Source organism: Ursus americanus, chromosome 14, assembly GCF_024610735.1.
Source record: "Ursus americanus isolate L20-20 chromosome 14, mUrsAme1.1.p, whole genome shotgun sequence".
Lineage (NCBI taxonomy): Eukaryota > Metazoa > Chordata > Mammalia > Carnivora > Ursidae > Ursus > Ursus americanus.
In genome coordinates, this window is record NC_142140.1 from 54,335,275 (window position 1) to 54,350,467 (window position 15,193).

At 58.2% G+C, this 15,193-nt stretch overlaps 1 protein-coding gene across 2 annotated transcripts; it reads right to left on the reverse strand.

Moving 5' to 3' along the window:
- Positions 1–159: 159 nt before the first annotated feature.
- On the reverse strand, positions 160–7,866 carry FCER2 (Fc epsilon receptor II). 2 transcript variants are annotated; one of them, XM_045774440.2, is made up of 10 exons: positions 7,737–7,866; positions 6,969–7,094; positions 6,595–6,648; positions 5,986–6,048; positions 5,705–5,767; positions 5,537–5,599; positions 5,360–5,449; positions 2,822–3,318; positions 2,602–2,708; positions 160–2,356 (listed from the first exon to the last, which is right to left on the reverse strand). In XM_045774440.2, the coding sequence occupies exons 1-10, from the start codon at positions 7,792–7,794 to the stop codon at positions 2,218–2,220; spliced, it is 1,260 nt and encodes a 419-aa protein (XP_045630396.2). In that variant the 5' UTR covers positions 7,795–7,866; the 3' UTR covers positions 160–2,217. The 2 variants fall into 2 exon arrangements, with proteins under 2 accessions (XP_045630396.2, XP_045630400.2); XM_045774444.2 differs by having other exon boundaries at positions 161–2,356; positions 2,822–2,973.
- Between the last annotated feature and the right edge of the window lie 7,327 nt (positions 7,867–15,193).

Below are 15,193 nucleotides of genomic sequence, written 5' to 3' on the forward strand. Positions count from 1 at the left end.
AGCCCCAGACAGGGTCAGAGTGGGGGAAGGAGTGAGGAAGAGGAACCCAGCACCAGCCCTTGGTGAGCCAGGCAGGCGTGGTGCCTCCCCTCATTTAATAGACCACGAAGCAGGTTCTGAGAGACGAGGTCATTTGCATGGACGCACGTTCATTTTTCAACAGGTATTTATTGAACACCTATTATGGGTCAGGTGCTGGGGTCACAGCTGAGAACAGAACAAAAGCTCCTGCCCTCCCGAAGGTCACATTCAAGCCCGGGGGAGATGAGAACACACAGAGCAGTGAATATCATTTTCTTGGAAGGGGAAGAGTTTGTGGTGAGAAAGTAGGGTGAGATAAAAGGGATCTGGAGTCAGGTTGTCATTTTAAGTGGGAGGGAGGGGGAGCCCAGGATAGCCCTCGCTGGGGAGCAAGTGGGAGAGGGGACATGTGCAAAAGTCCTGAGGCAGGAGCGAGCCTCCACGTGTAAGGGCAGGCGAGGAGGCTGGTCTAGGTGCTGGGGTTGGGGGAGGAGAGAGCAGAGGTAAAGCTGGGGAGACAAGGCAAGTTACAGGGATTCTGCAATTGCAGACTTTGGGGTTTTTTGTTTTGTTTTTGTTTTTTTCCTCAGAGCCAGAAGGAAACTTCTGGAGGGTGAGGGGCAGTGAAGGAGATTGAGGCAAGCTAGGATGGGGGCTACACCAGAGAGGTGGCTGGGGGCGGTGAGAAGTGGGCAGATTCTGCACATGGCTTCCTCTGAGGATTCCGAGGGGGCAGCAAAGGAAACAGGTGCCGAGTGTGACCCCAACGTTGGTGTGAGTGGCAGAGTGGGGCTGGGAGTTCCCTTTGGAGAGCTCAGGTGGGCAGTTAGGCACTGGCCTGGAGTTCCAGGGGGTCTGGAGGAGGCAGAAATGGGGTGAGCAGTGGGTAGACAACAGGTAGACCTAGGCCTAGCTTCACCCCTGCCCCTTCGTGGCCCCAGGGCCCCCGGGTGCCACTGTAGCGCCCTCCCCGGTCCCCTTGGCCCAGCCCTTGACTCCTGGGTCCCAGGTGGTCCTGTATGGGGCTCTCCTCATGGATTCCCCTCCAGGGGGCCTGAGAATCACATGAGCACGCCTGGTTCTTCCTTCTCTAGGCTAGGAATTGGGGTTGGAGTGGGCGGGCGAGGGGTTTAACGCCGGGTGTCCTGTGATCCTGGCCTGCCTCCTTCCTTAGCCTCTGATGCAGGGACCGACCCTGGCCAAGCCTGGGGCTGGTGCCACCTAGGCCTCCCGAAACCCGTGTCAGGTGGGGCCAGCACCTTTGGACTGGGTGACCAGGCCACCCGTGGGCCTGCCAGCATTTACTGAGTACCTTCTGTGTACCAGGCCCATTCTGAGCTCTTCTCATGTGTGGGCTCATGCCCTCCTGCCAGCAGCCTAGGCTGGCAGTTAGGCTCAGAGCCATCCACTGCCCCGCCCTGCAATATTCTTGGGGGTCTAAGCATGTTCTCTGCACCATTGGACCCCAAAGTCTTCATCTCCAGCCCTGTCTAGTAAATGCTTCTTGTAATAAAGTAGGCGTGGGGGAGGGGGGAGGTACAAATGCCATTTCAGTTGCTCTGGATACTCCGAGGTGGCCTCAGGCAGGAGGTTCTGGAACTCGCAGCTCCAACATCTGGAGACCAGAGCCAGCGAGGCCCCAGGGAAGGGGCCGTCCTCGCCCCGTTTTATTGACATGCGCTGGGTGGGGAGCCTGGCTGCCTGAGCTGGGGGTCTTCTCCCTGTGGGGCTAGGACATGGTGGGGGGGCTGCATCTGGGGAAGCCAGGGGTGGGGTGGGGGTGTGGTCTACCCCTGACTCCAGCAGGCGGTGGGCGGGTCTGACAGGAAGCCTGGGCATCATAGGGGCCTGAAGCATCCAGAAAGTTCCGAGGTGGGTATTCTGAGCACTTGAAGGCAGGGACATGGTGACAGCCAGCTGGGCTGAGGAGCAAGGGACAGGCCCTCTGGGGAGTTGGCAGGAGCAGGGGGTGGGTCCACAGTTCTTCTTCCGTTTGGGCAGGAGAAAATGTGCCCGGGACCTTAGCCACAAATGGTTGAGGGTCCTCAGAGCCCCGCTGTGGGCCTGGCTATTCCTGTCTGAGGTGGGGGAGCAATGCAGGGGGTGCACCTGGCAGGTGGGCCGGGGACTGTCAGGGTCTGGGTCTCGGAGCACGTCCTGGTGAACCACAGGGGGGCCAAGGTGGCAGGCGGGCGGTCAGCATGTGGCCAGCCGTTCACACACCCAGCCGTCCAAGTGGCTGCCGCAGAAGGCATCATTCCACTGCCCGGAGCCCTGCATCATCACGCAGTCCTCGCCCTGGCCCCCGTTGTTGGGTTCTCCCGGCCGCCAGTTGCTGGAGCAGAAGGCTTCGGGTCAGAGAATGGAGGAGGGGGAAGGAGCCCTACTGCCTTCAGCCTAGACACATCCCTCAGAGTCTGGGCCCTGCCCACCCCATCCCTGTAGCCCAGGAGTACCCTCTCCCCACATCCTCTCACCTCCACCTGGGTCTGCCTGCCCCCTAAGCCCGCCATTGCAGAGAGGCACCACCTCTCTGAGTCAGGGCCTCGGGCCCCTCCCCTCCACATTCCCCCTCCTCACCTATAGTTCAGGGGGTCCTTGTCCATCCAGATAAACTCCCCCTCTCTGTCCAGGTCCCGAAGGCCAATCCAGGTGCCCTTCCTGTTGGCACGTTTGGCCAGGAAGTCCTGGGGAGCAGGACAGGACTGGAAGGGCTGGGCAGTTGTGCCCGGGTCCCTCCCACCGTGCAAGAGATTGAGGTGGGGATCCACACCCCCCTGCCCACCGAGCCCAGGCCCACCTGCTCCTCTTCGCTGTGGATGCTGACCAGCCGCCCTTGCAGTTTGCTGCAGGCAAACCGGGCCTGGATCCACTTCTTGGGGTCCTTGCCGAAGTAGTAGCACTTCCTCTGGAAGTTGACCCACTTCTCAGGGCACGTGTTACACATGGAGCCTGGGGTGGAGGAGAGGCTCAGGGGGGCAGCTGTGGTGGGCACCGTGGCGGACGCCGTGGCTGGCACCGTGGTGGATGGTGTGGCTGGCACTGTGGCTGGCACCGTGGTGGATGGTGTGGCTGCTACCGTGGCAAGCGCTGTGGCTGGCGCCATGGCTGGCACTGTGGTGGATGGTGTGGCTGCTACCGTGGCAAGTGCTGTGGCTGGCGCCATGGCTGGCACCGTGGTGGATGGTGTGGCTGGTACCGTGGCAAGTGCTGTGGCTGGCGCCGTGGCTGGCACCGTGGGTACGATAGGCAGAGTGGGTGGCAGCGTCTCTCCTGGAGTCACTCTTGGAGTCCGGGCTGAAAGCAGACCCACCCCAGAGCCTAACAAAGTCTTGCAGGCTGCTTCTCTGGAGCTCTGACACTGATGTGAAAGACCAGCCCCCCGGCAGGAGCACCTCAACAGCCTGCACCATTGCCACAGACACCCCACCGGAGCAGAGTGCCCGCCACGGACACCAGCATCGAGGTGCTCTTGGCCGCAGCACGTCAGCCTCTGCCAGCGCCATCCCCACAAAGAGACCCACAGCCAGCAGCATATCGGTCACCAGCAGCATCCCCAAGTCACCAGCTCTGGGGCCAGTGGCAACTCAGCCACCAATCGTGTGCGGTTCATCATCACCACAAACACCTTCGTGGTCAGAACCAGCTCAACTGCCAACACCATGGCAATGGACACCAGCCCCTGCCAGCGACACCTTCGTCACCACCATCATCTCCATAGGGACCCAGGATTGCTGGCGATCTCTCCACTGCCACCACCACCGCCAACACCCGTGTCAACATGGTGAAGCTAAGATTGCCATCATCACCTTCCCCGTGTCTTGTCCCCACCAATGGCTCCAGTAACAGCCCTGGTCACCCTTGCTACCAGCACCCCCAAAAACAGATTCTTGCCACGTTTGGGGCAATGGAGATGATTTTTGTCTAGTTGGAGGGATTGATCAGGAGAGCTTATGCAGGGGGCTCCTGGAGGGCTGAGTCCCCCTGGCCTTGACCTTGGGCCACCTTGGTCTCTGTCTCCTCTTGTCCCCACCCCGAGGAAACGCTTAGGCACTGTCATCATCACCCAGCACTCCCAGGTGCGAGGTTAAACCCACTGTTACTGGGTTGACTCACTCTTGGTTTAAAATAGATTTTCTTGGAATGAGGTGCAGAGTTGGTGGAAGTTTTCAAGGGGCTTGGGGTCCGCAACCTCGGTGAGGAACAAAGCTGGATGTGTTTCTCACACATGAACCGGTAACCCGTATGTGGCGCAGGGGGGTGGGGCACATTAATACAGGAAGAGAGTATCTCTGGGCACTTGAAGAAAATTGGGGGGGGGGGGGCGCCTGGGTGGCTCAGTCATTTGGGCGTCTGACTCTTGATTTCTGCTGGGGGTATGATCTCAGGGTCGTGAGATCGAGCCCCGCATCAGGCTCTGTGGTCAGCATGGAGTCTGCTTGTCCCTCTCCCTCTGCTCTTCCCCCTGCTCATGCTCTCTCTCTCTCTCAAATAAATAAATTGACTATGGGGGGGGGAGAAAAAGAAAACTTTGAGGAAAGTGCCCTCGCTGTGTGTTGCGTGGTCATTGAGAGACAGGCCTGCAGCTGGGCTCAGACCCCAGGCCACCCCAAGGACTGGGTAGGAATTGAAAGGTCATCCATCAGAGTGAACGTGGTCCAGAGCCCTCCCCAGAGGGACCATGGCCGGGTTTCTTGTTGGGATTCCCACAGCCACACAGTGTCCCAGGGGACTGCACTCTTACACACCAAGCACAGAGCCTTCCTCTTTTCTTTGCCAGTCGGACCAGCTGGGTCTTCCCAGAGGTGGAAAACCAGGGCGTCAGGGCAGCACCACCCAGCTCCCTACTCCAGGTGAAAGGCACACTGATTGAATGTCTGCTCTCCCTGCAGCCTGCTGGCCGCCCCCCCGACCCTCATGACCACCAGCATCGCCCCCATCGCCGCAGACGTGACCCCCCTGCCCCCCCCACTGGGCCAACAGTCTTCCGGGAGGGGGGAGGGCTGTGGCTGAGGCCATCGCGCTGATGACTCCCTGCTGAACCACAATGGGCAGAGGAAAGAGAGGCAAAGAGAACCCAGAGATGGTAAAACACAGGAGTGCTTTTACCTGGAGGAGGAAAGAAGCGTTCGAGCTGCCCCCTCGCCCCCCCAGCTCCAGGTCTGTGGAGGGAAGCAGCTGGACTCAGAAAGAAACTCGTGTGTGTCCCCCACGGACCCCGCCACACACATAAGCACACACCCCTCCACCTTGTCACGTGCACTCGTCTATCGCACATTCGAAGACACATCACCATGCGCCTGTGCTGTCCCATGCGTGTACCAACACACCGACTCACCGTTGGACGCGTGCAGCTCTATCCACAGCTTCACCATCTCCTCCCGGAGTCTTTCCAATGAACGTAAGGCCGTGTGTCTCTCGTTCAAGCCTTGGGTGATTGGGTGGGGGACAGTGGTCAGAGACGAACTTGCAGCAACCGCCCCCCTCCGACCCCCCATCCCCTCCCAAGGCTCACTGAGGGATTTGAGGTTGCTCAGGTCCGAACGAAGTCCATCCAGGTTCCGGGAGAGCTCGGAGTCTGACGGGGATGGGCTGGTGTCAGGGTTAGGAGTCCCAGAGCCCAGCTGCCAGCCTCATGGTCCCTCCCAGCTCTAGGATGCACCCCCCCCCCCCCATTTCTCACCCTGCGCTTTCATTCTCTTCTGTTCAGCTCGGATTTCTTCCATGTTCTGTGACACCTGGGCAGCTGGTTGGAGGGGAGGGGGCTCAGTGGTAAGCAAGTCCTCAGGGCCCTCCCCAGTCTCCCATACCCCCAGCTCCCCCCCACCCCCCCCGCCCCGTGTCTTCAGGGTCACCTGCTCATTTTGCAGTTCACAGGTGGTCTAGGGCACTGTGCCCACAAGTTAATCCAGGTTTCCCCACCCCCACCACCCCCCCTCCTAGACCCGAGCTGACATCGCTCACCCTGGGATTTCTGGGCCATCTGGTCACCATTGTGTCTTTCCAAGTCCTTGGAAACCCGAGAGACTGGGGCGGCAGGAGAGAAGATGTGTCCTCAGGAGCCAGGAAGGCAGGTTCCTGAATCGTTCCCCGCCCCCGGCCCCAAGTGCCGCGCCCCCTCACATGGTCACAGGGCCCGAAGCTTTTAGTTTTTCATTTTTGGGGCAAAAGGACTTAGGGAAATACAGGCAAGAATAGAATGAACACGTGTACCCTCCCCCCACCCAGAATGAAACAGGCATTTCTTGAAAGCTCACTGGACGTGGGTCTAAATGCTTCACAAGTCTTAGCCTCCATAGCCCTGAAATGATGCCCATTTTACAGGTGAGGGAACTGAGGCCTAGAGCAATTACTTAGCATTCCATCAGGCACTTCTCAGCGCCCCCTCCCCTCCAAGAGTCTCTGGGTTTTCACCTGCAGGGGAGGGGGAAGTGGGGAAGTGCAGGCTCACTCTCAGTTCCTGGGGGGGGGGGGGAGGAACACTGGAGTCCAGCCCTTCTCCCACGTCCCACAGTGGTCAGTGGCAGAAGCGGGACAAGAGACCCCCTCCCGGAGTCCTTGGCCCCTCCATACCGTTCTGGGCAGCGGTTACTTCCAGCTGTTTCAGATTCTGCACAGTGTCCCAGTCTGGAGAGGAGAAGAGGAGGGGAGAAGATGGGTTTCCAGGTGCCGCCACCCACCCACACCCCACCTGTCAGCTGGGGATGGAGGCCTTGGGCATACCGTGTGGGAGGTGTGGAAAGGTGTGACACAGGGGTGCTGGACAGGGTGGGGAGCTCTCAAGGGTGGGCAGAAGGGGCTTGGGAAGGGGGCGGGGGGGCGACAAGGCAGGAGACACAATGGGAAAATTGGGCTCCAAAGGCTGTGTTGGGCTCCCCGGGGCCTGACAGTGGGCTTCTGGGAGGGAACACAAGAGGGAGACCGCTTGGGGCTGGAGGTGTCCTCACGCCATAAGAGAAACAGGGTCAGCAGCCCGGCCCACAGCAGGACGGTCGCCAGCCCCAACAGCGCCAGCTGCACCCCGTGCCCACAGCATCTCCGCCTTCTGGAAAACTTCGGGAACTCTGCTGGGTCTGGGGAGAACGCCAGAAGGGGAAGGTTGAGACTGGGCTTGGCCATGCCTGTCTCCCCATCACCCAGAGCCCCTAAGCCTAGGAGGCTGTCCAGAGCCCACACTAAGGCAGTGGATCTCAGGGGACCCCCAGCCTCCTCTGTACGCCTTCCCTCCTGTCTGTCGTGCCCACCAGTGAGCGCCCCATGCCCCGACTTTGTCCCTCTCTGCATCCACGCATCTCTGTCCCTCCAGCTGTCCAGCCCCACGTCTGGCACTCCTTCTGTCCATGCCCCAGTGGTCAGCAAGCCTGCCTCGGGGCCAGGTCACTGCCCAGAAAGACAAGCCCAGGACCAGGAGCTAAGACCCTTCCGCCACAGGCCCATCAGATGGCTGACACCCACCCAGCTCTCACCGTGACTTTCTTCCCTTTTATGGGTTTCCTTTACCCCCTCACACCCTCATACTAGATCTCCGGCCTCACGCCCAGAAAGCTGGGTCCTCCTTCCCCTTGGACTGCCAGCTCTCACCCTGGTCCCCTTCCCCAAACACAGGACACAGGCTTCAGTTCTCCCTCAGTATCCGAGCTCTTCCCCAGCCTTTTCCCTGGATGTCAGACCACCTGGGGGCCTCACCCCAATCCCAGGGTCCCCCAAGACTCTACCTTGTGACCCCATTGTGGGTCCGGGCCCCCTCCCTTCACCCTGGCTGGGAGGATTCATCACACCGAATTCCACTTGCTCTGAGTTGCCGTTCTACTTGGCTTCCAATTCTATCGGGCTCCCAGCACCCCAGCTGGAGCGGTTTTTTTGTTGGAGGGCGTTGAGTCAGGGAAGGGAGGAGTCTGTGGCTTCCCTCTCCTGCCTGGCTCTGTGCCCAGAAGGCCAGTCAGGGCTCACCTCCCCCTGGCCCTTGGCTGGGCCTTCTTCCCAGAGAGAGACCCAGGAGCCCCTGTCCTCTCCTGGGTGAAAGGTAGGAGGTCAGGTGCTTGGTTTTGCCAGTGTCAGCTCCAGGGAGTCCTCTCACCTGAGTATGAATGCTCCTCCATGGCAGTCTTGCTTGGATTCTCCCAGTGACAGGCTGCTCACCACCTGTCAAAGCAGTCTACTTAACAGGTGATAGCTCTGGCCGGGATCTGGGTTCTAAGGAGCAAGAAGGTTAGATGTCAGGCTCTGGACAGCATCTGGGACCTGAGGAGCTCAGTGACCGTTGGCTGATTTTGTTTAGACCATGGTCAGGGGTCAATGTTGCATTTAACTGGGAGATGCAGCTGGGATGGAGGGTCACAGGCCTGAGACCAGAGGTGGGCGCCCCAGAGTCCAACACCTGCAAGGTACACAGCAGGTGCTCGATAAATGTGGCAAGTGACTGAACTTCAAAACCAACTTCCTCGTCCATAAAATGCCATTGTTAATAGTACCTATGCCCTGGGACGGTGATGTGCTCCTCACGAATATGCAAAGTGCTGTGAAGGAGGCTGGCACACAGCGTTGAAAATACAATCAGCTTACTACTATTGCTGCCGGTGCAACCTTGGCCTGGACTCCACCTTTCTGAGCCTCAGTTTCCCCTCTGTAAAATGGGGGTGATGATCGCACCCAACTCAGGAGATCGTGGTAGGAGCAAATGAAATAACAATGTATGTGAGGCTTTCAGTGAGGTGCCGCGTGCACACAGTGGGTCTTCAGATCCTAAACATTTATCAGGCATCTACTGTGTACCCGGTCCTGCGGGGAGATGCAGAAACTCCGCCACCAGACCTCAGCTTCTCTGCCAATGTGCCCGAGGCATCTTTAGAGTCTCTTCACTTTGGGGCACCCGGTGGGCGTCCAACTCTTGGTTTCGGCTCAGGTCATGATCTCAGGGCCGTGAGATCGAGCCCCGAGTTGGGCTCCGGGCTCAGCAGGGAGTCTGCTTGGGAGTCTCTTCCTTTTCCTTGGCCTCTCCCCCAGCTTGTCTGCTCTCTCTCTCTCAGATAAATAAATCTTAAAAAAATTCTCTTGACTTTAAAGACTGTGCCAAAGACCGTGGGCTTGGGGGCCAGACAAGCCTGGAGGTTACAGGCTGCCTCTCTTGCTGTATGACACTGGGCAAGTCACTTCCCCTCTCTGCGCCTTGGGGAAGTGGAGATGTGTGGTGGCCAGGCTCTGATTAATGGAGGCTCAAACTGCATCTTTCGCCATCGTGGAAGAGGCCAGAGGCGTCACCAACCCACGGCCTAACCTGCCTGAACCCACACTGGACAGACCTGGGGCTGAGTCCTAGCTTCTTCCTGAAGGCGCGACTTAGCTGGGTCATCTGTCAACCACGGGGTGACAGTGCCAACTCCACTGGATGAAGACCGATGTGGTGTGCGAGGCCCTGGCACGCAGTCGCTGCTCGGTTAACCTACTGGTGGAGCGCTGGGGAAACTGAGGCACCAAGAAAGTCATTTGTCCATGTCACACAGTGGTAGGACTGGGACTTGAACCCAGGATGTGTGACATTGGAGCCTATTTGCTCAGCCACCGGGGGACACGGCCTCCTGTAGGGGTCTGCTGGCAACCTGACACCAGGCCTGACTCCAGTCTGTCTTTCTAACACCAGAGCTCCCAGGCCTGCTGACGGCCTGGTCTTCCGTGGCCCTCCACGGCCCCCTGCCATCAGCCCCCTGCGCACCCCCCAGGGTCATCTGTTCTTCACAGTCATGCCAGGCGTTGGCTTCAGCTTCCCCAACCCATGACCCTGCACATCCATTGATCCGTCCATGCTGCCCGCCGCCCACCGCCCTTCGCACATGCAGACTTCCTCCTGCTCATTCCTCAAGACCTGGAGGTCGCTCCTTCCAGGGAGCCTTCCCGGTCCACTTCCCAGGGCCGACCCTGACACACGGGCGCAGAGAGTCACCTCTGTGCACGCACATTCACACAGACACACACACACTCACGCGTATCACGCACTCACATGAGTTGTGAGCGTGTCGCTGTCCCGGCCCGTCGGGCTGACTTGGAGAGGCCGGCAGGGCCACAGGCCGTGGTGAGGAGCTTAGCCTGGAGAGAGAGTTTCTTCTGAAAGCAGACCCACCCACGGCTTCTATTTTCACAGCCCTAATTATGGGCTCGCCACCTGGTTAACCAGATCACACGCATGGCCTCCCCTGGTCCTCCCCGCAACCCGGTAAAGTCCACACTATTAATATCTCTCTCTATCCCTCAGGTGAGCGAACAAGGTTCAGAGTCGCTAACCCCCATTCCCAGAGCGCGGCCGGAAGTAAGTGGTAGAGTCGGGACTGAACCAAAGTGACTAGAAAGATCTATGAGATCATGTAACATCTGGGTCAAATATCGACAGTTTTGTTACATGGTAAGTTGCCGCAGAGGTTGGGCACAGCGCCCTGTGTCCCAGGACAGCAACAGCTTTAATGTCCACAAACACTCTGTGAGGTAGATGCTTTGGTCTTCGTGCTGCCCTGTTGGTGAAGGAGGTGGGGCACAGAGAGGTTAGGTAACTTGCCCAAAGTCACACAGCTCATAAATGGCAAAGTCGGGATTTGAACCCAGACAGCGTGAGTCCCAACTCCGCAGCTCTAACCACCATGCACCTGGCCTTGTATTTATGGGGACTTCTTCTTGACACCTCACACCCTGCTCTTCCTCCCAAAAATGTACCCTCTGATCCTTAATCTGCTTCCCAGTCTAGTTTGGGGAACACCCCATGCCAAACCCCCACCCCTGATGGGAAGACCCCTCCCCGTGCCCATGTCCCACTTCCCAGTCAGGACTGGACTGGAGAGGGGCCTGGCTGAAATGTCTCCCTCGTCCGTCACACTGTGTTTTCAGCACCGAGGGCAGCCCTCAGTACGTGTCTATTGACTGAGTGACCGGTGGGTTGAGGCTGTTCATTCAGAGCCCCTGACTGTCCCTCTCAACCTTGATCTGGGCTAATCACGGGGACTCTGACCCGTTGCATGATTTGCCAACTGACAGAGAATGGTCATTTTATTTTATTAAAGAATTTTATTTATTTGTTTGACAGAGAGACAGCAAGAGAGCACAAGCAGGGGGAGCAGCAAGCAGAGGGAGAGGGAGAAGCAGGCTACCGCTGAGCAGGGAGCCTGACACAGGGCTCGATCCCAGGACCCCGGGATCATGACCTGAGCCAAAGGCAGACGCTTAACCCACTGAGCCACCCAGGTGCCCCTAGGATTCTGTTTCTTAAAAGATAGGCAGAGGGAGAGGGAGAAGCAGGCTTCCTGCTGAGCAGGGAGCCCGACGCAGGGCTCAACCCCAAGACCCTGGGATCATGACTCGAGCCAAAGGCAGAGGCTTAATTGACTGAGCCACCCAGGCGCCCCAGGATGGTCATTTTAAGTAGGGAAGAGAGTTGTCAGGTGGGCACCAGAGAGAGAGGTCACTGGGGCTAGACATAAGGCAGCAGGAGGCTTGGGGGGGGGTGACCCTGGGTGTTGTCATGGGGGCCAGGTGGGGGAGACACAGGGGAGCTGTCACCTGGCCCAGGTGCCAGAGGAGGTGTCTGGGGTGGCGGCTGCGGGAATGAAGAGAAGCAGGTTAGTTGGGGAAGAGACGGGCCTTGGCGATGAAGGAGGTGGGCGGGGGGAGGTACTCAGAAGATGCTGTAAAAATCGACTGGGTCTCAGTTGAAGTCTCTGATGGACGATGGGGCTGTCCTAGTGATGAGGACACAGGATGGAGGAGGAGAAAGTTTGGGAACAATCCCCATTGGGTCACAGTGAAGACAGGCCGGGGTAGGAGGTGGTGAATCGAGGGTGGGGATGCAGGCCCTGTACTTAATGCCCCCTCCACCCCTCTCCCGTCCACACTGCTGCCCACTATCCCTGCTGTGTCCTTCCAGGGCGCATGGCGGCTCCTGTGATGCTGGGTCCCTGCCAAGACTCAACGTGGACAAGAGGATGCTTTGGGGGTGAAATCTCCAGTCCCCTACTGGGTGGGGGGGGGGACTGCAGTAATGTTGTCACGCGATTGACTCCTCCCTCTTCCCTTCTGTGGTATCAGCCCACTGCTCTGTTCACTTTAAGGGAAAAACAGGAAACCGTGCGGATGTGGGCCCCAGTCTGAGGGTGTCGGTTCTTCTTTCAGGTTTGGGATCCTTGAGCCTGGGGCAGCCCCCTCGCCCATCACAGACCTGGATCTGTAGGAACGAGTCAGGGGTCCTGCAACAACACTAGACGATTCTCAGGCGGGTTCCCCACCCCAGCCCCAGCCCTGACCCTACGCAACCTCAACCCACGCCTGAGGGTGTTCTGATCCCCGACCGTCTGTGCAGAGAGGAGCCGAAGCCACACCACTAAACTTAGAACCTCAGCACCTGGGACAGGGCCCCACGTCCAGTGCAAATGTGATGAAGGAACATTTCCACCCTGACCCCAACCCCATCCTGGTGACACAGCCCCAGGTTCACCCCACCCAATCCATCTCTCCTGGAGTTGCAAAAGGGGGAAAGGAAGGAGGTGTGTGTGGTTTGGGAGGGAAGTGGGTGTGTCAAATCCAGGAGGGCTTGCAGGAGGAGGTGCCTCTGAAAATGGGTTTCTCATTCTCAGCTCTGTTGGCACTGGGGCCAGATGATTTGTGGGGGGATGTTCTGTACATTGCAGGGTCTTAAGCAGCATCCCTGGCCTCCACCCACTAGCTGCCAGTAGCAGTCCCCCTTCCACCTCGTCATGATAGCCAAAAATGTCTCCAGACATCCCTGAGTGCCTCCTGGGGGGCAGAATCACCCCCAGTTGAGAACCACTGCTGTGAAGCATTGATTTATAGAAAAAGGAGGAGGTGCTGGCTTCAGGCTTCAGCACGTGTTCTCTGTCTCCTTCTCTTTCTCCATCTGCTGTGGACGGATGACCTCTTTTCCTCTATCGTCTGCTCAACAAACATGATTTGAGCACCTACTGTGTGCCAGGTTCTGAGAACAAGATGAAGTGCCAGTTCTTGTGAGGGAGGTTTTGTTTTTCACTGTGATAAAATATATATCACATAAAATTTACCATTTTAATAATTTCCAGTGGCAATAAGGACATTCACATTGTGCCATCGTCCCCGCCATCCGTCTCCAGAACTCTTGCCCAACTGAGACTCTGTCCCCATGCAACACCTGCTCCCCTCCTCCCATTCCCCCAGCCCCTGGAGCCCACCGTCTACTCTTTGTCTGTGTGGACGGGACTCCTCTGGGGACCTCCTGAGAGTGGGGTCCTGCAGGATGTGTCCTTCTGTGTCTGGCTTATTTCACTGGGCACGATGTCCTCAAGGTTCATCCAGGATGCAGCATAAAAACAAAGTTTAAAATTCACAAATCCATGGGATAGTTTTAGGAGGTGGAAAGCAGTACCTGGGGAAGAGCTAGTTTAGACTGGAGGGTTCTGAACCTGGGGGGTGTAAGGTGACATCTGAACAGACCTTTCCAGGCAACACGATTTTCTTCCTCTGTGTCTCAGCTGCCAGAGGTCCTCCCCTAGGGCTTTGCAACCTCAAACCTTGAGCTGCTGCCCCGCCCCCTCCGGACCAGGGGAAATCCACAGGGTCCTCCCCCGGAGGCCCCAGGTCCCAGAGAGGGGCTGTCCTGCAACCTCTCCGGACCTTGGCCACGTGGCTTCCACAGTCTGCCCTTTTTGGGTCTTAGCTTCCCCCACAGAGGAGGGCACTGGACTTTTGACCTTGGAAGCCCCGTGGTCCTGATCCGCTCCTCCCTGACAGGCACGGAAGCCTTATAACCTCTTGCAGGACCCCAGTGCTCCGGGAAGTGGGAATTCTGAAGAACCGGGGTTGGGCCCAAGTGACAGCGTCTGTGACTCAGTAGAGTGAGGGATACGGGTGTGGGGGGCCCTCAAACGCACCCACACAGATGCACACACATGAGGTGAGGTGACGTCATCACCTGCAGAGACCAGTAGTCGCTACGCGACTTACCCACAGACACACGCCAAGATGCACATAGACAAACAACACACTCCAACCGCAGACAGGCGCAACACCAAACCAGCCACACACCACATCCACACAGATACAGACCACACGACACACCCGAACCACAAATCAACGACCACACGCACACAGACACAACGCAGTGAAACTGCAGACACACAGAACGCACACCTGCACAGGTAAACACGGACACGGACAAGTGCACAGAGAAACACATGCAGGTACACAAACCACACACGGGATACAGACACACAGGTAGGGACACCACATGGAATCAAGGGAGTCACACCCAACGTGCGCAGAGTCACACGTAACACAATCACACGTACAAACACAGAAACACAAACACAGACATGCAGAGACACACACGGTCACGCCGACACGCACAAAGGTCCTCTGCAGGCTGTTCCAGAAGGAGAGGCTGATGGAGGAAAGTAGCTCTCCTCCACGAACAGCCCTCCTGTTCGCCTCTGCTCTCCTGCCCCACCCATGCGTGCCTCAGTTTCCCCTCAGGGACTTCTCTCGGCCTCTCCACAAGCCCTTGACTTCAATCACTGGTGATCCCTGCTGACTTCCCACACCTCTATCTTCAGCCCAGCCCCAGCCCCTGAGCTTCATTAGTTCACATGTCCTTTCCATTCACTCACCCCATGGTCCTCTGCACCCCCCTTTCGGCAGCCCTGAGCTCCAACATTAAATGGACCTTCCCCAGGACTGGGAGCTCCCCGAGGGCAGGATCGGGGGGCCCCCTTCCTGGAGGGGCCAGAGGAATAGCCTTGAGTGCCCAGTCACACACACTCCCTCACTCACACCCCTCCTGGCCCCCCTTCCCGACCCCCACCCATGCAGCAAGTTTGTCAACAGGAAGAGGGAAGGCCATTTGGGAAGAGGCGGGTTCTGCATTTTCACCTTCCTGGAGCCTTGGGGTCTGCAAGCCAGCTGGTTTTGTTTCTGTGTGTTGTGGGGATGGAGGGAGAGGTTGGAGGGGGGCTCAGGATGAGGGGGTGCTGAAGCTGGCTTGTCCTTTCTTTGGAAGGGCCTCCCAGGCCCACTGCCCACGCCTTCACACCCTCCCCCAGATCCCAGCACACCCGGAGGGACCAGGGGGCTGAGCCAGCCCATCCCAGGAATCCTGAGAACATTCCGGGCCTGCACTGGGAGATTCGGGGATTTCTCTGACAATGCCCAT